Here is a 22,706-nt window from a genome sequence, read left to right on the forward strand (position 1 = left end):
TTTTTCAGTAGTAGTTGGAAGTGTGTCCCACCCACTCTTGTGGTTTAATTTCTCACGACAAGCAGTGTTTTCCAGTCCTCTGAAACAATGTACTGTGGTTTTGTATTTTTAACAGCACTGATCTGCACGTACTGCGTGTACCTGCATGTGAGGCACGATACTGTTGAACAGGATGATGGGAACTAACAAACCAGCCCTGACAACCTCCACAAGAAACATGAAAACATTAACCCTTTATACACGTCACTGAAAGCCAACAAATGATTAACTGAATTAAACATTCAACAAGTTTAGAACTTTAGAAAATGAGACAAAGTAATTAGAAAATACGTTTATTTGACGTTAGAGGAGTTACCAGAGAGGAAAACTGGTGCTTCACGTGGGTGATTGTTTGACAATGTAATGGACCCCTTCACTCGGCCACGTTATTTCCAGAACCCACAAACTTCTGCATTGTCTCACATTAACAGAAGTGCTCAGCCTTTACTAAGGTATATTAGGGTGCAACACATTGGCAGTCCAAAGAAGGAAAACACTCAAACTGACCCCAACCCTAAACTTAACCCTAGCCTTAATTAAAACTAAGCTAAATTTAGTGCCCAATGAATATGACCAAGGAATGTTCCTAGTTCATTACGTGTTTCAATAGTTCAGTAATGGTACCGAGGAAGACCTATGAAGCCCAGGTGGATTCCATACTTACAATACAGACAAAAATGGCTTCCAAAATTGATATTCGGCTGTCCCCATAGGAGAACCCTTTTTTGGTTCCAGGTAGAACCCTTTTTTGGTTCCAGGTAGAACCCTTTTTTGGTTCCCTTTTGTAGAAAGGGTTCTACATGGAACCCAAAAGGGTTCTTCTACCTGGAACAAAATAGGTTCTACCTGGAACCAAAAATAGTTCTTCAAAGGGTTCTCGTATAGGAGACAAAGTGACCTTTTTAGGTTCAAGATAGCACCTTTTGTACAGAGGAATCAACACAATGTAAAGGGAACCAGGTCCATATTCATAAAGCCTTTGAGAGTAGGAGTAGTGATCTAGGATCAAGTCCCCCTGTCCATGTAATATCAACACATGTTATCTTATTTAAAAAGAAGAAAACCAGATCCGAGATCAACCTTCCTTCTCTGAGAAGATTTATAAATATCAGCCCTGATTTCTTAATGAGTCATCCCGCCTTTGACATTTGGTTTATTTCTTATTTATTTGGGGGTAAAACGACATGTCAATCACTTCCTTCTTCAGTGGAAAACATGCAAATGCTCACCTAGGTCACGCGCAGACTACGACTGTGTCCAAAATGGCACCCTATTCCCTATGTAATGTACTACTTTTGACCAGGGCCCATAGGGCACTATGTAGGGAATAGGGTGCCATTTAGGATGCAGGCCTACATCTTAGTATGACCCAAATAATCACTTCTGTGAGGGTGCAGTTTGGTTAGATAGTCATACATTTAAACAGAGTAAAACCAAAGGGACTTTTTCAATAGTTGGAAAACCCTTGTGTGGTCCATCTACACTCTTGTGGTTTAATTTCTCACGACAAGCATTGTTTTCCAGTCCTCTGAAACAATGTACTGTGGTTTTGTATTTTTAACAGCACTCATCTGCACGTACTGCGTGTACCTGCATGTGAGGCATGATACTGTTGAACAGGATGATGGGAACTAACATACCAGCCCTGACAACCTCCACAAGAAACATGAAAACATTAACCCTTTATACACGTCACTGAATAGACAACTGAATTAAACATTAAAGTTTAGAACTTTAGAAAATGAGACAAAGTATTTAGAAAATAAGTATATTTGACATTAGAGGAGTTACCAGACAGGAAAACTGGTGCTTCACGTGGGTGATTGTTTGACAATGCAATGGACCCCTTCACTCGGCCACGTTATTTCCAGAACCCACAAACTTCCAAATTGTCTCACATTAACAGAAGTGCTCAGCCTTTACTAAGGAATATTGGGGTGCAACACATTGGCAGTCCAAAGAAGGAAAACACTCAAACTGACCCCAACCCTAAACTTAACCCTAGCCTTAAATCTAACCCTGGTCCAGTTGTAACCAATGAGGAAATTCAACATGGGTTTGCAGGTCAGTCACGTCCCTCTAGTGTTTCCCATCGTACTGGTACGGAGGTGGTGGCGGGTAATAAGAGCTGGCGTGAAGATGAGCTTGTGTGGCAGGCAGCATGGGAGGAGCTTGTCCGGCATGCAGCATGGGAGGATTTTGAGTAGTTGCCATTTCCCTGTTGGTTGTGTTTCTATAACTAAGATCCATGGTCACCTCAGCCAAGGAGGCTTTTTGGATTCTACGGATCATTACCAACGCCAGAAGCATTTCAATGGCCTGCAAGTAAGAGACAATGAAATGGGTTTTATATTCAAACTATAAGATATGGCTTGTCTATTGTAAACAAATGTGTTGTTTAATACTTAATTTATTAAAAATAAATCATATCTTCCCTTCCTCTCAATGAAGGCAGTTCTCTTTCTTTCCTGCCCAATAACATTAAGAAGGCTAGTCAAGACCGCCAATAAAGTGTTTGGCTTGTGAAGCCGCTTGGAAATTATTCTTCAATCACCGAAGCTTCATTAAAAGATCAAGTTTGATAGGAGCAAAACAGTGACATTCCCTTTGCGTCTATGTGTTGTAGGCAGACCTACATTATTTTACCTTTGTATCTGTGTGTTGTAGGAAGGCCTACATTATTTTACCTTTGTATCTGTGTGTTGTAGGCAGGCCTACATTATTTTACCTTTGTATCTGTGTGTTGTAGACAGGCCTACATTATTTTACCTTTGTATCTGTGTGTTGTAGGCAGGCCTACATCATTTTACCTTTGTATCTGTGTGTTGTAGGCAGGCCTACATTATTTTACCTTTGTATCTGTGTGTTGTAGGCAGACCTACATTATTTTACCTTTGTATCTGTGTGTTGTAGCCAGGCCTACATTATTTTACCACTGCAGCTCCTGTTTTGGACGTGTGTAAAACCCCCTCCATGATGTAGGCTAAGTGTGTAAAACCCCCTCCATGATGTAGGCTACGTGTGTAAAACCCCCTCCATGATGTAGGCTAAGTGTGTAAAACCCCCTCCATGATGTAAGCTAAGTGTGTAAAAACCCCTCCATGATGTAGGCTACGTGTGTAAAACCCCCTCCATGATGTAGACTAAGTGTGTAAAACCCCCTCCATGATGTAAGCTAAGTGTGTAAAAACCCCTCCATGATGTAGCCTAAGTGTGTAAAACCCCCTCCATGATGTAGACTAAGTGTGTAAAAACCCCTCCATGATGTAGCCTAAGTGTGTAAAACCCCCTCCATGATGTAAGCTAAGTGTGTAAAACCCACTCCATTATGTAGGCTAAGTGTGTAAAACCCCCTCCATGATGTAGGCTACGTGTGTAAAACCCACTCCATTATGTAGGCTAAGTGTGTAAAACCCACTCCATGATGTAAGCTAAGTGTGTAAAACCCACTCCATTATGTAGGCTAAGTGTGTAAAACCCCCTCCATGATGTAGGCTACGTGTGTAAAACCCCCTCCATGATGTAGGCTAAGTGTGTAAAACCCCCTCCATGATGTAGGCTACGTGTGTAAAACCCCCTCCATGATGTAGGCTAAGTGTGTAAATCCCCCTCCATGATGTAGGCTAAGTGTGTAAAAACCCCTCCATGATGTAGGCTAAGTGTGTCAAACCCCCTCCATGATGTAGGCAACATGTGTTAAACCCCCTCCATGATGTAGGCTAAGTGTGTAAAACCCCCTCCATGATGTAGACTACGTGTGTTAAACCCCCTCCATGATGTAGGCGTTGTGTGTAAAACCCCCTCCATGATGTAGACTACGTGTGTAAAACCCCCTCCATGATGTAGACTACGTGTGTAAAACCCCCTCCATGATGTAGGCTACGTGTGTAAAACCCCCTCCATGATGTAGACTAAGAGTGTAAAACCCTCTCCATGATGTAGACTACGTGTGTAAAACCCCCTCCATGATGTAGACTATGTGTGTCAATGCCCATCATGAAACGACAGTTGAACATCTTGGTGAATACCGGTGAACCTCGTATTTAGAAGTTATTTTTCTTGTAACAATTGTTTTTTTTTCCTATTTCATTTTATTTATTTTTATCCAAAACCCCTTACCCTAGGCCTAGGTAACAAAGGTTCAACAGCATTACGTCATGTCTTATTTTATGATATCATTAGGCTACATTTTACATGTATTTATTGTTGTTGAAAAATCAATCAGATTGCTTGTTTTTTGTAGAATTTGATTAAAACCTAACTGATTAGAACGATTCACCGTCCTGGTTTTATGGTGAGAACGTCCGTGGCGTGCACACAATGCAACTTCTGGAGAAGTGTGAATGAGATCTGTAACCAGGTTCCAATATGTCTATAAAACATTACATTTGGAAGCAGTATTAGAGTGAGTGGACATTCTCCTTTTCTTTTTATATAGGATCTTTGTATAGGATCTTTATATAGGATCTTTGTACAGCTACTGTGAACTAAACTCTCCGTAGTCTACGTTGTTTTAATATTATATGTCCACGGGGAGCAATTACAGTGCATTCGGAAATAATTACGTTACAGGCTTATTCTAAAATTGATTAGATTATTTTTCCCTCATCAGTCTACACACAATATCCCATAATGACAATGCAAAAACAGGTTTAGAAATATATCAACATTTAGGAAAAAAAAAAACAGAAATACCTTGTTTACATAAGTATTCAGACCCTTTGCTTATAAACTCAAAATTTAGCTCATGTGCATCCTGTTTCTATTGCTCATCCTTGAGATGTTTCTACAACTTGATTGGAGTCCACTTGGTGTAAATTCAATTGATTGGACATGATTTGGAAAGGCACACACCTGTCTATAAAAAGGTCCCATAGTTGACGATGCATGTCAGAGCAAAATCTAAACCATCAGGTCAAAGGAATTGTCCGTAAAGCTCAGAGACAAGATTGTGTCTAGGTACAGATCTAGGGAGGGTACCAAAACAATTCTGCAACATTGAAGTTCCCCAAGAGCACAGTGGCCTCTATCATTCTTATATTGAATAAGTTTTGAATTACAAAGACTCTTCCTAGAGCTGGCCACCTGGCCAAACTGAGCAATCGCGGGAGAAGGGCCTTGGTCAGGGACCAAGAACCCGATGGTCACTCTGACAGAGCTCCAGCGTTCCTCTGTGGAGATGGGAGAACCTTCCAGAAGGACAACCATCTCCGCAGCACTCCACCAATCAGGCCTTTATGGTAGAGTGGCCAGACGGAAGCCATTCCTCAGTAAAAGGAACATGACAGCCCGCTTGGAGTTTGCCAAAAGGCACCTGAAGACTCTTAGACCATGAGAAACAAGATTCTTTGGTCTGATGAAACCGAGATTGAACTCTTTGGCCTGAATGTCAAGTGTCACGTCTGGAGGAAACCTGGCGCCATCCCTACGGGGAAGCATGGTGGTGGCAACATCATGTTGTGGGGATGTTTTCAGCGACAGGGACTGGGAGACTAGTCAGGAGTGAGGGAAAGATGAACGGAGCAAAGTTTTTATTTATTTAAGTAGACAAGTCAGTTAAGTTATGGCTGCACGCTGAATATTGAAAAAACTGGAAAATGTGTGCACATTTTCAAACGGCCTCCTAAGAAACTTTTTATTTTCCAATATGCATATATTTACTACTGTTGGATAGATAACAGTCTGTAGTTTCTAAAAAGGTTTGAATTGTTTCTCTAAGTCGAACAGAAATATTTTTACAGCCATTTTCCCAGCCGAATTGAGTTTTCCAAAATGCGATGTGTCTCTTTAAGACCTTCTCTATAAAAGGCCATTTGACTTGGGACGATAGAGACACGTCACAGGCGTTCGTCAGACTGTAATGCGGAAGTGAGAATTGAAAGGAGTCGAATATCTCGTCCCTGGACTGAATAACACAACTTCTTGTGAGACCTGCGCAGTTAAAAAAAAAATCCGGGCGCGAAGGATAATTTGGTCTCAGCTTCTGGAACAAGGTAGATAACGTTGAATATGATGCCTGACTACGATATTATTTGATACATGTCACAAAATCATCCTAAAGTATGTTTTTTCAATATACTTTAATTATATTATTGCAATTTATTCTGGACTTTAGATGTGAAACGACGGAAGAATTTTTTGAAGAAACGCTTTCTGGCGCAGCAATGCTATCGTGCTAGCTAACCAAAGAGGGAAATAATTCGTTCTGGAACCCAACTAAAGACTCTACTGGACATTGGACCCCGTTACAACATTCTGATGGAGTATCAAGAAAGATAAGACCCAATTTGGGATGCTTTTTCATATATATGTCGAACTGTTGAATGCTAACTCTGCTAACTGTGCTAGGCTAGCGCTTGACTAGAATCAATGCTGCCTTATGCTAGCTTCTGTTGTTAGCTAATATAACGATATATTGTGTTTTCGCTGTAAAACACTTCAAAAATCGGAAATGTTGGCTTTATTCACACGATATCTGTCTTTCATTAGTTATCCACCATATGTTTTTCTGAAATGTTTTATGAGGTGTAATTAGTAGCCGACGTTGGTGTATGTATTTTCTCTGGCTACTCCCGGCTGGATTCAGACTCAAGCTATGTATTAGCATTTTTGGGTAGCATCAATGTAAAACTGATTTATAGCTAAAATATGCACTTTTTATGAACAAAACATAGATTTATTGTGTAACATGTTATATGACTGTCATCTGAGGTCGTTTTTTCTGGGCTCTTTAGGTTGGTTTTAGTTTATTTCGGTTGGTTGTGCATGCTACTTCAATCATAATTCATACTTCATAATCATAATTCATACGTGTCTGTCCACTTTTGTATTTGGTGGTGAGCTAACATAAATATATGTGGTGTTTTCTCTGTAAAACATTTAAAAAATCGGACATGTTGGCTGGATTGACAAGATGTTTATCTTTCAAATGCTGTATTGGACTTGTTAATGTGTAAAAGTTAAATATTTTTAAAAAATAGATTTTGAATTTCGCGCCCTGCAGGGGTGTCATTTTCGGTCCGAGGTCGGGCTTGCACCCCAAACAGGTTAAGAACAAATTCTTATTTTTTTGACGGCCTACCCCGGCCAAACCCAAACGACGCTGGGTCAATTGTGCGCCGCCATATGGGGAAACTAATCACGGCTGGTTGTGATACAGCCTGGAATTGAACCAGGGTCTGAAGTGACACCTCTAGCACTCAGATGCAGTGCATAATACTGCTGTGCCACTCAGGAGCCCGCCCCCCCCCACACACAAAAAAAGTACAGAGAGATCCTTGATAAAAACCTTGTCCAGAGCTCTCAGGACCTCAGACTGGTGCGAAGGTTCACCTTCCAACAGGACAATGACCCTAAGCACACAACCATGACAACAGAAGAGTGGCTTCGGGACATGTCTCTGAATGTCCTTGAGTGGCCCAGCCAGAGCCAGGACTTGAACCCGATTGAAAATCTCTGGAGAGATATGAGTGTGTCTGTGCAAAGCTGTCATCAAGGCAAAGGGTGGCTATTTGAAGAATCTCCAATATAAAATAGATTTAGATTTGTATTTAGCAAAGATGTGATAGGTCTACATTTTGTTATTTTGTTTCTGTAAGCTGTTTAACAAACTAACGGACTAACATTGGATTTGGAGTTGATTCCAAGGCAGGACTTGTTTATTCATCAAAACCCAGCCCTTTCGCGCCAACACCAGCAACTGCGCCTATCATTGTGGTTGTGAAAATAGCAAAAATATTTCACCCCCGAACCTATAGCGCTTAATTATTAGTCATTAATTAAACTGTTTAACAGACTACAACAGACTTACATTGGAATTGTAAGCTACCACCAGCGCTAAGATTGACCTATGCATTAGGGTTGTTGAAATAGAGCACTAAATCACTGTGGATTCAATATGGTGGACTTGATCCATGTGAAGTGGGGGAGAAAAATGGCTTTTCTCCGGTACAAGTACAACACTCACCGTAATGACCATGTAGAAAATACAGGTGTTCCTCACAATATTCATGTCCATGTACATCTTCACAACTAGATCAAGACAAGGCTGAAATAATACCAACAAAGGAATTACACAATGAAAAACAACACCAACAGCTCTATGTTATGTCTAGCTGTTATAATAACTAGACTACTGTATGTATAGGACATGTTATGTCTAGCTGTTATAATAACTAGACTACTGTATGTATAGGACATGTTATGTCTAGCTGTTATAATAACTAGACTACTGTATGTATAGGACATGTTATGTCTAGCTGTTATAATAACTAGACTACTGTATGTATAGGACATGTTATGTCTAGCTGTTATAATAACTAGACTACTGTATGTATAGGACATGTTATGTCTAGCTGTTATAATAACTAGACTACTGTATGTATAGGACATGTTATGTCTAGCTGTTATAATAACTAGACTACTGTATGTATAGGACATGTTATGTTGAGCTATTAGAATAACTAGACTACTGTATGTATAGGACATGTTATGTCTAGCTGTTATAATAACTAGACTACTGTATGTATAGGACATGTTATGTCTAGCTGTTAGAATAACTAGACTACTGTATGTATAGGAAAACCAATACTCACTTGTTTGTAAACAAAGCCATACTGTATACAGGGAGAAAATACATGAATTTCAGTGTTCAGTCCATACAAGTATACAGTGAATGTACAGACAGTCCTAGTGTAATTTATATACATCTATTACCCAGTTTTACCTCAGTAAGAACACAGGACTCTAGTCGGAGAGGATCGCATCTACACGAGGAGGGGACATTAGATCCCCAATCTTCATACCCATTGACCAATCCACAGCATTTCCCCTGTTCAGAATTAAGAAGAGTGAAACAGGAAACAGGACAAACGGCAAGGCAATACACATTTAAATACATATTTAACAGAATTATTTAAAAAGTACTTTTTTAGGACAACTTTTCAGTTTTTCTGATTGTTTGTTGATTAAAGTGAAACATTTAATTACATGGGTGTGGACGGTTGCTTAAGATCTAGTTTAGACCAGTTTAACTGATCATATAAAACCACATCCTGTTAGAAAATATCTTACAATGGTTTGCAGTGAAGCCACTGTTTGTACCAGACCTCTTCCGTTTGTGTGCAATGGGATGTACTCTTCATGCCAGGCTTTCATCACATTTTGATGCTGGAGATTTTTTGGTGGGGATTGGACACAGAATTTATTAAATACCAACGTTATTTTTAAATATTTGTTTAATTAAATTTTTATGGACTTGAACTTGTAATTCTGTCTTACCTGATGTGGAAGGTAGTAGGCCAGAAACCACAGTCCAATGCACCGAAGACAAGATCCAACTGAAAACTGCATCACCCAATGAATAAAGTAAACATTATATTGGGGGCAATACACTGTACACCGTGATAGACTTGACTTGGTCTTAGTAAAACGGGTCAAATAAAAAGTATTTCTTTGCTCTTGGCTTTTTTAAAGGGGAAATCTGGGATTGAGACATCGGGTTTTGGACTTTTAAATTAACAATATGTAGCTATTTATTATTGAAGAATATAATTTACAAAGCCTCAGGAGCTTAGATCAAACATATTCCGGTTTGAGAGTGGTTACATTTTTCAAGCCCCATCCCTCAGCGGTTTGCAAAATAGCAGCAGGATTATGCCAATGTTTGAATCCCAGATTGCCCCTTTAAGAACTGAATTTACCGTGGTCAGGATATTCTTGTTCTTCTTACGAGCTCCATGCAGACCCATAATGCCAATGAGACAGGACACCACACCTGCTGTGAAGATAGTCCGTCTGACTGGAGACAGACGTTCATCTAGGTCCTTCAACATTAACACACACCCATCAGACTAGAGACAGACATTCATCTAGATCCTTCAACATTAACACACACCCCTCAGACAGGAGACAGACGTTCATCTAGGTCCTTCAACATTAACACACACCCCTCAGACAGGAGACAGACGTTCATCTAGGTCCTTCAACATTAACACCCCTCAGACTGGAGACAGATGTTCATCTAGGTCCTTCAACATTAACACCCCTCAGACAGGAGACAGACGTTCATCTAGTTCCTTCAACATTAACACACACCCATCAGACAGGAGACAGATGTTCATCTAGGTCCTTCAACATTAACACCCATCTGACTGGAGACAGATGTTCATCTAGATCCTTCAACATTAACACAAACCCATCAGACAGGAGACAGACGTTCATCTAGGTGATGTTCATCTAGGTCCTTCAACATTAACACACACCCCTCAGACAGGAGACAGATGTTCATCTAGATCCTTCAACATTAACACCCATCAGACTAGAGACAGACGTTCATCTAGGTCCTTCAACATTAACACACACCCCTCAGACAGGAGACAGACGTTCATCTAGATCCTTCAAAACTAACACCCATCAGACTAGAGACAGACGTTCATCTAGGTCCTTCAACATTAACACACACCCATCAGACAGGAGACAGACGTTCATCTAGGTCCTTCAACATTAACACACACCCCTCAGACAGGAGACAGACGTTCATCTAGATCCTTCAAAACTAACACCCATCAGACTGGAGACAGACGTTCATCTAGGTCCTTCAACATTAACACACACCCATCAGACAGGAGACAGATGTTCATCTAGGTCCTTCAACATTAACACCCATCAGACAGGAGACAGACGTTCATCTAGGTCCTTCAACATTAACACCCCTCAGACAGGAGACAGACGTTCATCTAGGTCCTTCAACATTAACACCCCTCAGACAGGAGACAGACGTTCATCTAGGTCCTTCAACATTAACACCCATCAGACAGGAGACAGACGTTCATCTAGATCCTTCAACATTAACACACACCCCTCAGACTGGAGACAGATGTTCATCTAGGTCCTTCAACATTAACACCCATCAGACAGGAGACAGACGTTCATCTAGGTCCTTCAACATTAACACCCATCACACTGGAGACAGATGTTCATCTAGATTCTACAACATTAACACACACCCATCTGACAGGAGACAGACGTTCATCTAGATCCTTCAACATTAACACACACCCCTCAGACAGGAGACAGACGTTCATCTAGATCCTTCAACATTAACACACACCCATCAGACAGGAGACAGATGTTCATCTAGATCCTTCAACATTAACAAACACCCCTCTGACCGGAGAAAGACGTTCATCTAGATCCTTCAACATTAACACCCCTCAGACTGGAGACAGACGTTCATCTAGGTCCTTCAACATTAACACACACCCATCAGACAGGAGACAGACGTTCATCTAGGTCCTTCAACATTAACACCCCTCAGACAGGAGACAGACGTTCATCTAGGTCCTTCAACATTAACACCCCTCAGACAGGAGACAGACGTTCATCTAGGTCCTTCAACATTAACACACACCCCTCAGACAGGAGACAGACGTTCATCTAGATCCTTCAACATTAACACCCATCAGACTAGAGACAGACGTTCATCTAGGTCCTTCAACATTAACACCCCTCAGACAGGAGACAGACGTTCATCTAGATCCTTCAACATTAACACACCCCTCAGACAGGAGACAGACGTTCATCTAGATCCTTCAACATTTACACACACCCCTCAGACAGGAGACAGACGTTCATCTAGGTCCTTCAACATTAACAAACACCCATCAGACTAGAGACAGACGTTCATCTAGGTCCTTCAACATTAACACACACCCCTCAGACAGGAGACAGACGTTCATCTAGATCCTTCAACATTAACAAACACCCATCAGACTAGAGACAGACGTTCATCTAGGTCCTTCAACATTAACACACTCCCATCAGACTGGAGATAGATGTTCATCTAGGTCCTTCAACATTAACACCCCTCAGACAGGAGACAGACGCTCATCTAGATCCTTCAACATTAACACCCCTCAGACTGGAGACAGACGTTCATCTAGGTCCTTCAACATTAACACACACCCCTCAGACAGGAGACAGACGTTCATCTAGGTCCTTCAACATTAACACCCCTCAGACAGGAGACAGACGTTCATCTAGGTCCTTCAACATTAACACCCCTCATACAGGAGACAGACGTTCATCTAGGTCCTTCAACATTAACACACACCCCTCAGACAGGAGACAGACGTTCATCTAGATCCTTCAACATTAACACCCATCAGACTGGAGACAGACGTTCATCTAGGTCCTTCAACATTATCACCCATCAGACTGGAGACAGACGTTCATCTAGGTCCTTCAACATTAACACCCATCAGACAGGAGACAGACGTTCATCTAGATCCTTCAACATTAACACCCCTCAGACTGGAGACAGACGTTCATCTAGGTCCTTCAACATTAACACACACCCATCAGACAGGAGACAGACGTTCATCTAGGTCCTTCAACATTAACACCCCTCAGACAGGAGACAGACGTTCATCTAGGTCCTTCAACATTAACACCCCTCAGACAGGAGACAGACGTTCATCTAGGTCCTTCAACATTAACACCCATCAGACTGGAGACAGACGTTCATCTAGGTCCTTCAACATTAACACACACCCATCAGACTGGAGATAGATGTTCATCTAGGTCCTTCAACATTAACACCCCTCAGACGGGAGACAGACGTTCATCTAGATCCTTCAACATTAACACCCCACAGACTGGAGACAGACGTTCATCTAGGTCCTTCAACATTAACACACACCCATCAGACAGGAGACAGACGTTCATCTAGGTCCTTCAACATTAACACACACCCCTCAGACAGGAGACAGACGTTCATCTAGGTCCTTCAACATTAACACACACCCATCAGACAGGAGACAGATGTTCATCTAGGTCCTTCAACATTAACACACACCCCTCAGACAGGAGACAGACGTTCATCTAGGTCCTTCAACATTAACACCCATCAGACAGGAGACAGACGTTCATCTAGGTCCTTCAACATTATTGTTACGTTCCCCAGTTTCTGTGTTCTGTTTTGTATTTGAGTGTGTGTTTCAGGAGATGGCTTCCTGAAGTACTCCCCAACCAGCTGATTGGTCAACCCCAGGCTAATTGGTGATTGGAGCTGACCCCGCCCCCCCCGTCAAGAAGCAGCTGACTCTAATCACCATTGCCACCTGAAGATAAAAGCCAGTGTTCTGCCCAAGAGAGTGAAGATTGAGAGGAGAGAGAGAGAGGAGATGAGATTTGGAGTAGAGATTTGGAGATTGAGAGAGAAAAATTAGATTGTGATATAGTGTGGGTTGTGTATCAGAAAGTGTGGTATGTACTGTTGTTGTTGGTAGCAGTTTTTCTATGTCCTGTGTTTGTGAGTGTTTGTGAAATCATTAATAATTACTCTGTTTCATTTGTTCCCAGGGGGGAAGGAGAAGGCACTTTGGGAGTGCTTAGGCAAGAGGCCCGCGGGCATACATATACCCGTAGTATATTTACTGTCTAGGCACACTAGGTAAGACCTGGGCGGACCACCCCCTGTATTTTGGTTAGGGCACCAGACGGTGCTAAGTTAGGTAAGTTAAGTGGGTAGGCAGGTTAGATAGGAGAGGGGGAACTTTGATATTTACTTTCTTTGCTTTGGTTCCGTCCAGCCCCTTTTCCCCATATTACCGTGTAAGAAAATAAATCCAAGTAAACGGTAAAATCTGCTTTTGTGTCATCCTTGCTCGCACCTACAGTCCATACCTCTTGCACTTCAGAGAGTTGAGTTATAGCAGGGAGTTGCGTTCCCTCTTCGCAGAGGCGTGCGTAACATAATGGGGGCTCATCCGGGATACCATTAAACCCACCGGACCCTGCTGCACTGAGCTCTCTGTGGTTAGTGATTGAGGTGTGATGGTAGGTTGTGAGTTTGGATGACTTGTTTAGTTTGTGTTTTCAGTAGATTGTTGTGTACAAGATGGCTGCCTCAGCCATCTCCAAGTTCATTGAAGCGCCCTCTATTGATTGTTTGGTGAGGTTTCGAAAAGTAGACCTTATAGCTATAGCTGACCATTATGGATTTGTTATCCCTGAGAAAGCCCTAAAGGCTGAACTTTTGGTGCTAGTCAGGGAGGGTTTAGTGAGAGAAAGAATTCTCTCATTGCAAGGAGAGGAGACGGGTAGACCTTCTGATGCCAAGTCGGAGGACAGGGCGAAGGAAGGGGTTGCTCGTACCCCCTTTACATTGCCTCGATTCGATCCTTTATCTTCTGCTTCAGGTCGCTCAGACGGGACCGCTAGGCTGAAGGTGAGGCTGGCCCGGTTAGAAATGGAGCAAAAAGATAAAGAGAGACAAATGCATTTTGACCTTGAAATTAGGAAAATAGAAGCCGACAAGGAGGTGAGGATCCGACAGCTAGAGCTAGATGCTGGCTCCGGTACGACTCCAAAAGCTGCTCATCATCAAGCCCACTTTGATGTAAGTAAAAATATCGCTTTAGTCCCACCATTCCGAGAGTCGGAAGTTGATTCCTATTTCTCTGCATTTGAGCGTGTGGCCGCTGCGCTGCATTGGCCACTCGAGGTTTGGCCACTCCTGTTGCAATGTAAATTGTCTGGGAAAGCCCAGGAAGTAGTAGCTGCTCTCTCCCTGGAAGACAGTTTACACTATGATACAGTTAAAACTACCGTGTTGCGGGCTTATGAGTTGGTGCCTGAAGCTTATAGACAGCGCTTCAGGAACCACAAGAAACCCTCTCACCGTACTTTTGTTGAGTTTGCTAGGGACAAAGAGTCTTTGTTTAATCGATGGTGTTCAGCCAGCAAAGCTAACACCTTTGCTGATATTCGGGAGTTGATGCTGTTGGAGGATTTTAAAAGCAACCTCCCTGATAGAATTGTAGTTCATTTAAATGAACAGAAAGTGGTGACATTGGCCCAGGCAGCAGTGTTGGCAGATGAGTACGCTTTGACACACAAGACTGTCTTTGGTGCACCTCGTTTTGAAGGTAGACTGATTACGTCATCAGTGCCTCATTCAGGTCGTTTTTCCTCTGACAAGTCTTTTCATGAAATCCGTGAATGTTTTTACTGTCACCAAAAGGGTCACGTGATTGCGGACTGCCCAGTTTTGAAAAATAAACCGAAACAGTCCCAGTCACCTTCCCCAAAAAGGAAAAGTTTGGGTTTAGTCAAGTCTTTGGCTCGTCCGTTGGTCCGAGGTATTGATTCAGCATTTGAGAAACCGGATCCTGTTTATGCTCCGTTTATCTCTACCGGTTGTGTTTCCTTAACTGGAGAACAAGCTGATCAAAAGCCAATTAAAATCTTACGAGACACAGGGGCGGCGCAGTCAGTAATTATTACTGATGCTTTACCCTGGTCTCCTGAAACGTATTGTGGCTCGCATGTTATATTACAGGGGATAGAGACAAAAACAGTACCTGTACCATTACACTGGGTCCACTTAGTGTCAGACTTGGTATCAGGACGTTTCCGTGTTGGTGTAGTGTCTACACTGCCAGTAAAAGGAGTCACATTGCTATTAGGGAATGATATTGCTGGTGGTAACGTTACTCCTGTGTTAGAGGTAGTAGACAACCCAGAAATCAAAATTGCAGATGAGAAATTGGTTCAAGCATTTCCACATGTTTTTCCTGCTTGTGTGTTAACGAGGGCACAATCTCGCAAGCTTGGAGATGTGGTGGATTTGGCTAGTTCCATTTTTGAGAATATTGAAGTAGAAGACAATGCACCGAGTATTCCTTCTGCAAGTCCGACAGTTTTTACTCCTGTAAAAACTAAGGAAGGGGACTGCGAAATCGCGCCCCAATTACATGACATTCTTTTGTCTGTCACCCCTGAGAAGGTGATTGAATGTCAAAAAGGAGACACCAGTCTTCGTAAGTGTTTTGCTTCGGTAATTTCCATTGAGGAAGCTAAAACTAAAGAAACTGCCTACTTTATGGAAGCAGGAGTTTTGATGCGTAAATGGGCAGCTCATGACACCGTTAATGACTGGAGTGAAGTGTGTCAAGTGGTTGTTCCTACACCGTTCCGACAGCAGGTGCTGTCACTCGCCCATGACCAGGCGTGGTCTGGACATTTGGGGATCACAAAGACTTATAACCGGGTCCTTCGTCATTTTTTTCTGGCCAGGTTTGAAGTCTGACGTGGTCCAATTTTGTAAAACATGTCACGTATGTCAACTCACTGGGAAAGCGAATCAAACAGTTCCTAGAGCACCGCTCTACCCGATTCCTGTGGTGGGGGAACCGTTTGAAAGAGTGATAGTTGATTGTGTAGGTCCGTTGCCAAAAACCAGGTCAGGTAACCAGTTCCTATTAACAATAATGTGCAGTGCTACTCGATACCCAGAGGCTATTCCTCTCCGTACTATTACGGCTAAGACTGTGGTGAAGGCACTGGTGAAGTTCTTCTCTACGTTTGGACTCCCTAAAGTAATCCAAACTGATCAGGGATCCAACTTTATGTCCAAAATGTTTTCAAATGTGTTAAAGACATTGTGTATTTCCCATCAGGTCTCAAGTCCGTATCATCCAGAGAGTCAAGGGGCTCTCGAACGCTGGCATCAGACGCTGAAGGCAATGCTACGCAAGTATTGTATGGATACCAGTACCGATTGGGATGAGGGGGTGCCCTTTGTCCTATTTGCTATTAGGGAAACGATACAAGAGTCCTTAGGGTTTAGCCCTGCTGACCTTGTGTTTGGACATACCCCAAGGGGTCCGCTGAAAGTGTTGAAGGAGCATATCTTATCTCCTACACCCAGTAGCGCCCCTAAAAATGTGTTGGATTATGTCAGTAAGATGCGGGAGAGACTGCACGCCGCATGTGCGTTGGCCCAAAAGTCTCTTTCCTCTTCGCAAAAACGCATGAAAGTGCATTATGACAAAAAGGCTGTTGGCCGTTCTTTTGCACCAGGGGATCAAGTTTTAGTTTTGTTGCCAATTCCTGGCTCATCTCTGTCAGCACGTTTTTCTGGACCATATCTGGTGGAAAAGAAACTCAGTGACACCAACTATGTGATAAAGACCCCAGATCGAAGGCGTTCTTCCCGTGTGTGTCATGTTAACATGCTAAAAGAATATTATGTACGTGACTCTCCAGACAGCTCCTCAAGTAAGCCGGTCCAGTCCGCCGTCTCCAGTGTGGCTGCGGTGGTGCTGAAGCCTGGCTGGGACCTAGAGGAGGATAAGGAGGATGGGTTGGAGTTACGCCATACGTTACAGCAGTGTGAACGCCTATGTAATTCAGAGATGCTGAAGAAGTTACCCTCTCAAATGGAACATTTGGATAGCGATCAAACTAAGGACCTTATCCTATTGATAAAATGTTTTCTCAGTGTGTTTCAGGACGTTCCAAGTCGCACGTCCATCTTGGAACATGACGTGGATGTAGGGAATGCTGCTCCTATACGTCAGCATCCGTACCGGGTTAATGCAAAGAAAAGGGAGGTAATGAAAAGTGAGGTAGCTTATTTATTACAGAATGACATGGCAAAACCCAGTAATAGCTCCTGGAGTTCCCCATGTATTCTTGTTCCTAAGCCTGACGGTACGTCCCGCTTATGCACGGACTATCGTCGAGTAAATGCAGTTACAAAGTCTGATTCTTTTCCTCTACCTCGATTAGATGACTGCATTGATAGAATTGGCTCTGCTGCTTACGTTAGTAAGTTAGATTTGTTAAAAGGTTATTGGCAGGTGCCTCTGACCTCTAGAGCTTCTGACATATCGGCTTTTGTTACGCCTGATAACTTTGTACAATACACTGTGATGCCCTTTGGCATGTGTAATGCACCTGCTACTTTTCAGCGTCTAGTTAACATTGTGTTTGCAGATGTGCCAAATTGTACTGCATACCTTGATGATGTGGTGATCCATTCGTCTACTTGGTCTGATCATCTCTCCACTTTGAAAAGTGTGTTTCAGCGGTTGGAGAATGCTTCTTTAACCCTCAATTTGGCCAAGTGTGAGTTTGGGAAGGCTACGGTGACTTACTTAGGGAAACAAGTGGGACGAGGTCAAGTGCGCCCAGTAACTGGCAAGGTGGAGGCAATTGTTGCTTTTCCTGCTCCCACGACTCGACGCCAGTTGCGCAGATTCCTAGGGATGGTAGGGTACTATCGTACATTCTGTAAGAATTTCTCGACGGTAGTAGCTCCCCTTTCATCTCTGCTTAGTCCAGAGGTACCATTTAGGTGGTCCAAGGACTGTAACCATGCGTTTGAGTCCGCTAAAGCGCTACTTTGTAGTGCCCCAGTGCTTGCCGCCCCCAACTTTGACAAACCTTTTAAGTTGGAGGTTGACGCTAGTATAGTGGGGGTGGGTGCGGTTCTCTTACAGGAAGATGAAGACGGAGTGGATCGGCCCGTCAGTTTCTTCTCCCGTAAGTTCAACTCGTGTCAGTCAAGGTACTCCACAATTGAACAAGAGACGCTAGCTTTATTGCTAGCCTTACAGTTCTTTGAGGTATATGTGGGATCCAGTGCCTTGCCTGTAATGGTCTTCACGGACCATAATCCTTTAGTGTTCTTAAAGCAAATGTACAATCAGAACCGCCGCCTTATGCGGTGGGCTCTGATTGTACAAGGATATAATGTACAGATAGCCTATGTGAAGGGCTCAGCGAATGTGGTTGCTGACGCTCTATCACGGGTTTACTAACTGGGGAAGTGTTGGTTTTTGTTATTACAAACTGTACGTTTGCAATTTTTGTGGTGGGCGTGTTACGTTCCCCAGTTTCTGTGTTCTGTTTTGTATTTGAGTGTGTGTTTCAGGAGATGGCTTCCTGAAGTACTCCCCAACCAGCTGATTGGTCAACCCCAGGCTAATTGGTGATTGGAGCTGACCCCGCCCCCCTCGTCAAGAAGCAGCTGACTCTAATCACCATTGCCACCTGAAGATAAAAGCCAGTGTTCTGCCCAAGAGAGTGAAGATTGAGAGGAGAGAGAGAGAGGAGATGAGATTTGGAGTAGAGATTTGGAGATTGAGAGAGAAAAATTAGATTGTGATATAGTGTGGGTTGTGTATCAGAAAGTGTGGTATGTACTGTTGTTGTTGGTAGCAGTTTTTCTATGTCCTGTGTTTGTGAGTGTTTGTGAAATCATTAATAATTACTCTGTTTCATTTGTTCCCAGGGGGGAAGGAGAAGGCACTTTGGGAGTGCTTAGGCAAGAGGCCCGCGGGCATACATATACCCGTAGTATATTTACTGTCTAGGCACACTAGGTAAGACCTGGGCGGACCACCCCCTGTATTTTGGTTAGGGCACCAGACGGTGCTAAGTTAGGTAAGTTAAGTGGGTAGGCAGGTTAGATAGGAGAGGGGGAACTTTGATATTTACTTTCTTTGCTTTGGTTCCGTCCAGCCCCTTTTCCCCATATTACCGTGTAAGAAAATAAATCCAAGTAAACGGTAAAATCTGCTTTTGTGTCATCCTTGCTCGCACCTACAGTCCATACCTCTTGCACTTCAGAGAGTTGAGTTATAGCAGGGAGTTGCGTTCCCTCTTCGCAGAGGCGTGCGTAACAATTATCACCCCTCAGACAGGAGACAGACGTTCATCTAGATCCTTCAACATTAACACCCATCAGACTAGAGACAGATGTTCATCTAGGTCCTTCAACATTAACACCCATCAGACAGGAGACAGACGTTTATCTAGGTCCTTCAACATTAACACCCCTCATACAGGAGACAGACGTTCATCTAGGTCCTTCAACATTAACACCCATCAGACAGGAGACAGACGTTCATCTAGGTCCTTCAACATTAACACACACCCCTCAGACAGGAGACAGACGTTCATCTAGATCCTTCAACATTAACACCCATCAGACTAGAGACAGAAGTTCATCTAGGTCCTTCAACATTAACACCCATCAGGCAGGAGACAGACATTCATCTAGGTCCTTCAACATTAACACACACCCATCAGACAGGAGACAGACGCTCATCTAGATCCTTCAACATTAACACCCATCAGACTGGAGACAGACGTTCATCTAGGTCCTTCAACATTAACACCCCTCAGACAGGAGACAGACTTTCATCTAGGTCCTTCAACATTAACACCCCTCAGACAGGAGACAGACGTTCATCTAGATCCTTCAACATTAACACCCCACAGACTGGAGACAGACGTTCATCTAGCTCCTTCAACATTAACACACACCCATCAGACAGGAGACAGACGTTCATCTAGGTCCTTCAACATTAACACACACCCCTCAGACAGGAGACAGACGTTCATCTAGGTCCTTCAACATTAACACACACTCATCAGACAGGAGACAGACGTTCATCTAGGTCCTTCAACATTAACACACACCCCTCAGACAGGAGACAGACGTTCATCTAGGTCCTTCAACATTAACACCCATCAGACAGGAGACAGACGTTCATCTAGGTTCTTCAACATTAACACCCCTCAGACAGGAGACAGACGTTCATCTAGGTCCTTCAACATTAACACCCATCAGACAGGAGACAGACGTTCATCTAGGTCCTTCAACATTAACACCCATCAGACAGGAGACAGACGTTCATCTAGGTCCTTCAACATTAACACCCCTCAGACAGGAGACAGACGTTCATCTAGGTCCTTCAACATTAACACCCATCAGACAGGAGACAGACGTTCATCTAGATCCTTCAACATTAACACACACCCCTCAGACAGGAGACAGACGTTCATCTAGATCCTTCAACATTAACACACACCCATCAGACAGGAGACAGACGTTCCTCTAGGTCCTTCAACATTAACACCCCTCAGACTAGAGACAGACGTTCATCTAGGTCCTTCAACATTAACACACACCCCTCAGACAGGAGACAGACGTTCATCTAGGTCCTTCAACATTAACACCCATCACACTGGAGACAGATGTTCATCTAGATCCTTCAACATTAACACCCCTCAGACAGGAGACAGACGTTCATCTAGATCCTTCAACATTAACACCCATCAGACAGGAGACAGATGTTCATCTAGATCCTTCAACATTAACACCCCTCAGACAGGAGACAGACGTTCATCTAGATCCTTCAACATTAACACACACCCATCAGACAGGAGACAGACGTTCATCTAGATCCTTCAACATTAACACCCATCAGACTAGAGACAGAAGTTCATCTAGGTCCTTCAACATTACCACCCATCAGGCAGGAGACAGACATTCATCCAGGTCCTTCAACATTAACACACACCCATCAGACAGGAGACAGACGCTCATCTAGATCCTTCAACATTAACACCCATCAGACTGGAGACAGACGTTCATCTAGGTCCTTCAACATTATCACCCATCAGACTGGAGACAGACGTTCATCTAGGTCCTTCAACATTAACACCCATCAGACAGGAGACAGACGTTCATCTAGATCCTTCAACATTAACACCCCTCAGACTGGAGACAGACGTTCATCTAGGGGCTTCAACATTAACACACACCCATCAGACAGGAGACAGACGTTCATCTAGGTCCTTCAACATTAACACCCCTCAGACAGGAGACAGACGTTCATCTAGGTCCTTCAACATTAACACCCCTCAGACAGGAGACAGGCGTTCATCTAGATCCTTCAACATTAACACACACCCCTCAGACAGGAGACAGACGTTCATCTAGGTCCTTCAACATTAACACACACCCCTCAGACAGGAGACAGACGTTCATCTAGGTCCTTCAACATTAACACACACCCATCAGACAGGAGACAGACGTTCATCTAGGTCCTTCAACATTAACACACACCCATCAGACAGGAGACAGACGTTCATCTAGGTCCTTCAACATTAACACCCATCAGACAGGAGACAGACGTTCATCTAGGTTCTTCAACATTAACACCCCTCAGACAGGAGACAGACGTTCATCTAGGTCCTTCAACATTAACACCCCTCAGACAGGAGACAGACGTTCATCTAGGTCCTTCAACATTAACACCCCTCAGACAGGAGACAGACGTTCCTCTAGGTCCTTCAACATTAACACCCCTCAGACTAGAGACAGATGTTCATCTAGGTCCTTCAACATTAACACACACCCATCAGACAGGAGGCAGACGTTCATCTAGGTCCTTCAACATTAACACCCATCACACTGGAGACAGATGTTCATCTAGATCCTTCAACATTAACACCCCTCAGACAGGAGACAGACGTTCATCTAGATCCTTCAACATTAACACCCATCAGACAGGAGACAGACGTTCATCTAGGTCCTTCAACATTAACACCCATCAGACAGGAGTCAGACGTTCATCTAGGTCCTTCAACATTAACACACACCCCTCAGACAGGAGACAGACGTTCATCTAGATCCTTCAACATTAACACACACCCCTCAGACAGGAGACAGACGTTCATCTAGGTCCTTCAACATTAACACACACCCCTCAGACAGGAGACAGACGTTCATCTAGGTCCTTCAACATTAACACCCCTCAGACAGGAGACAGACGTTCATCTAGGTCCTTCAACATTAACACACACCCCTCAGACAGGAGACAGACGTTCATCTAGGTCCTTCAACATTAACACACACCCATCAGACAGGAGACAGACGTTCATCTAGGTCCTTCAACATTAACACCCCTCAGACAGGAGACAGACGTTCATCTAGATCCTTCAACATTAACACCCATCAGACAGGATACAGATGTTCATCTAGATCCTTCAACATTAACACCCCTCAGACAGGAGACAGACGT

General features: G+C 43.3%; 1 protein-coding gene across 1 annotated transcript in view; it reads right to left on the reverse strand.

The window, feature by feature from the left end:
• Positions 1–1,157: 1,157 nt before the first annotated feature.
• The window catches only part of LOC129838583 (tetraspanin-8-like), a 24,552-nt gene continuing 3,003 nt past the window's right edge, over positions 1,158–22,706 (reverse strand). Inside the window, exons 3-9 of the mRNA XM_055905658.1 lie at positions 9,741–9,863; positions 9,319–9,384; positions 9,112–9,207; positions 8,765–8,869; positions 8,634–8,654; positions 8,006–8,086; positions 1,158–2,358 (exon numbers count right to left, since the gene is read on the reverse strand). Coding sequence (XP_055761633.1) covers positions 2,119–2,358; positions 8,006–8,086; positions 8,634–8,654; positions 8,765–8,869; positions 9,112–9,207; positions 9,319–9,384; positions 9,741–9,863 — 732 coding nt within the window. The 3' untranslated portion in view covers positions 1,158–2,118. The remainder of the gene's footprint in view (positions 2,359–8,005; positions 8,087–8,633; positions 8,655–8,764; positions 8,870–9,111; positions 9,208–9,318; positions 9,385–9,740; positions 9,864–22,706) is intronic.

Source organism: Salvelinus fontinalis, chromosome 39 (assembly GCF_029448725.1).
Source record: "Salvelinus fontinalis isolate EN_2023a chromosome 39, ASM2944872v1, whole genome shotgun sequence".
Classification (NCBI taxonomy): Eukaryota; Metazoa; Chordata; class Actinopteri; order Salmoniformes; family Salmonidae; genus Salvelinus; species Salvelinus fontinalis.